The 2,500-nt window shown below is 28.8% G+C and overlaps 1 protein-coding gene across 1 annotated transcript in view; it reads right to left on the reverse strand.

Moving 5' to 3' along the window:
* LOC125039630 (calexcitin-2-like) overlaps positions 1-2,500 on the reverse strand; it is a 230,064-nt gene that overhangs the window by 1,385 nt on the left and 226,179 nt on the right. Inside the window, exon 7 of the mRNA XM_047633783.1 lies at positions 1,330-1,427. Coding sequence (XP_047489739.1) covers positions 1,330-1,427 — 98 coding nt within the window. The remainder of the gene's footprint in view (positions 1-1,329; positions 1,428-2,500) is intronic.

Consider the following 2,500-nt stretch of genomic DNA (forward strand, 5'->3'; position numbering starts at 1 on the left):
TTTTTTTGTAGCCATCATAACAGTTCCCCAATACTGCGGCCGGCTTCCCAATATTGCCTACAGTGTACAAATTCTACCTGAGGCAAACAATGGGGTCGGAACTCTAACTATTCCACGGTCGAAAATGAAATTTAGAAAATGATTTTTACATCTAACTTCTTTTCTATTTTTCATTAGAATTATGATGCATGGCTATACCTTTTCTATTTGTTTATGGTAAATGAACAATAAAGCAGAATTAGTATCCTTATTAGTACAATAATTATTACAATAACAATGTTATTAAGAAAGTAAAGATAACAATGGATATTAAATCATGATGTACATAATATTTATGATAATCATGAACAAAGTTACAATAATAGACGTGACAATTATAATCATGATAATAATAATGATAGAGAACTAACGACTATAATAATGATAATAGCAATAGTAGTAATAATAATGGTAATAGTAGTGGTTATTATTATTATTAGTGTTATTGTTATTGCTATTGTTATTATTATTATTATCATTATTATTATTATTATTATTATTATTATTATTATTATTGTTGTTGTTATTGTTATCATTATTATTTTTATCAACATTATTATTATTCTGTTATTATTATTATCAGCATCATCATTTTTATTATTACTATTATTATTGTTATTGTTATTGTTATTGTTATTATTATTATCATTATTATTATTATTATTATTATTATTATCATTATTATTATCATCATCATCTCACCATTGTTATTATCAATTATTGTTATTATTATTAGTTATTGCAGTCATTATCGTTATCTTTATCATTATTATTGTAATTAGGATTGTTATTATAATTATCGTAATTATTATTATCGTTATTATTAAGATCATCATTGTTATCATTATCCATTTATGGATATTGTGATTATTATTATTATTGTTATTTTTATTATTACTATTATTATTATTATTATTATCTTTGTTCTTATCATTGTCATTATTTTCATTGTTATCATTATTAATATTGTTATTGTTGTTATTATCAATATTATTAATATTATTATTGTTGTTATTATCAATATTATTATCATTATCATTATTGTGATCATTATCATTACTTTCATTATTGTTATCATCGTTATTACAATCATAATTACTATCATCCTTATTATTATTGATATGATTGTCAATTTTATCATCTTTATTGCCATTGTTAACTTTATGAACAATCGTTATTGCAAGTATAACTCATCATCACTATTAATATGGCTATCATTATTTCTTTTGTCATTTTTATTATCATCATAACAACAACAACATACATTGTGAGTGCCAAAGAGCTCCATACCTTCTGAATGCGTCTGAAAGCCTCTCGGCACTGTGCCTCCTGCAGACCAAGTGCCGTGTACAGTGCCACGTACTCGTCTGCGTCCACGTGGCCGTCACCTGTCGATGAAAAATAAAGATGAAGCAACCATTTCTTTTCCTTCATATTTCATTCTTTCTCTTTTTATGTTTATTTGTTTATTTGTTTATTTGTTTGCTTATTTATTTACTTGCTAATCTGGCTTCTGTTGCTGGAATATGATAATGTAACATTAATTTTTCTTTTTCTTTTTCTTTTCTTTTTTGTCTGCTTGTCTGATAATGAATATATTTTACAACATTTCATTTTTGTAGACTGCCTTTCAAACCTATAATAATTGTTTGGTCCAATTCTTATTATTTAAAATTATCATCCAGCCCAACAGCTTAGACCATTAGCATTATAATTTGAAATATTAAGATAAAAAAATCATCTAAACTTACTCTTTAACTTGTAAAAAGTTCACCTGATAACTGAATGTGTGAATACATTTTTAAAAATCCAACTTATATTTTGATTAGTAGTTGGTGAAATAAGCGATCATATCAAGAAAGATTAACAACTCCGTCACGACTTTATATCAACAATATCGTGTTATATGATCACCCATTATCAAGTTATCACCCATTACTAATTTCCAATTTCCGGTTCAACCCAATTCCCTAATCCTATTTTCCCGTTGTCTTTCTCTTCTTCGTTCCTCCATTCATTCCCTTCTGCTTCATTCTCCCTCTTAATTATTCGAAAGCAAACTCATTATTCTACTACCAATGGACGTGAACCTTTGATTAAGCTCTCTTCATAATTAGCAATGAAGGATCCCCGCCTCTCTGGCTCTGTCTCTATGTCAGTCTTTCTCTATCTGTTTTTGTCTGTTTTTCTTATCTTTCTACGATATTTCACTTCTTTCTCTCTCACTCTCTCTGTCTCTGTCTCTGTTCCTGTATCTGTCTGTCTCTCTACATGTTTGTTTGATTGTCTGTTTGTCTGTCTCAGTATCTCTCGCTCTCTCTCTCTCTCTCTCTCTCTCTCTCTCTCTCTCTCTCTCTCTCTCTCTCTCTCTCTCTCTCTCTCTCTCTCTCTCTCTCTCTCCCTCCCCCCCCCCCCTCTCTCTCTCTCTCTCTCTCTCTCTCTCTCTCTCTCTCTCTCTCTC

Source organism: Penaeus chinensis, chromosome 27, assembly GCF_019202785.1.
Source record: "Penaeus chinensis breed Huanghai No. 1 chromosome 27, ASM1920278v2, whole genome shotgun sequence".
Classification (NCBI taxonomy): Eukaryota; Metazoa; Arthropoda; class Malacostraca; order Decapoda; family Penaeidae; genus Penaeus; species Penaeus chinensis.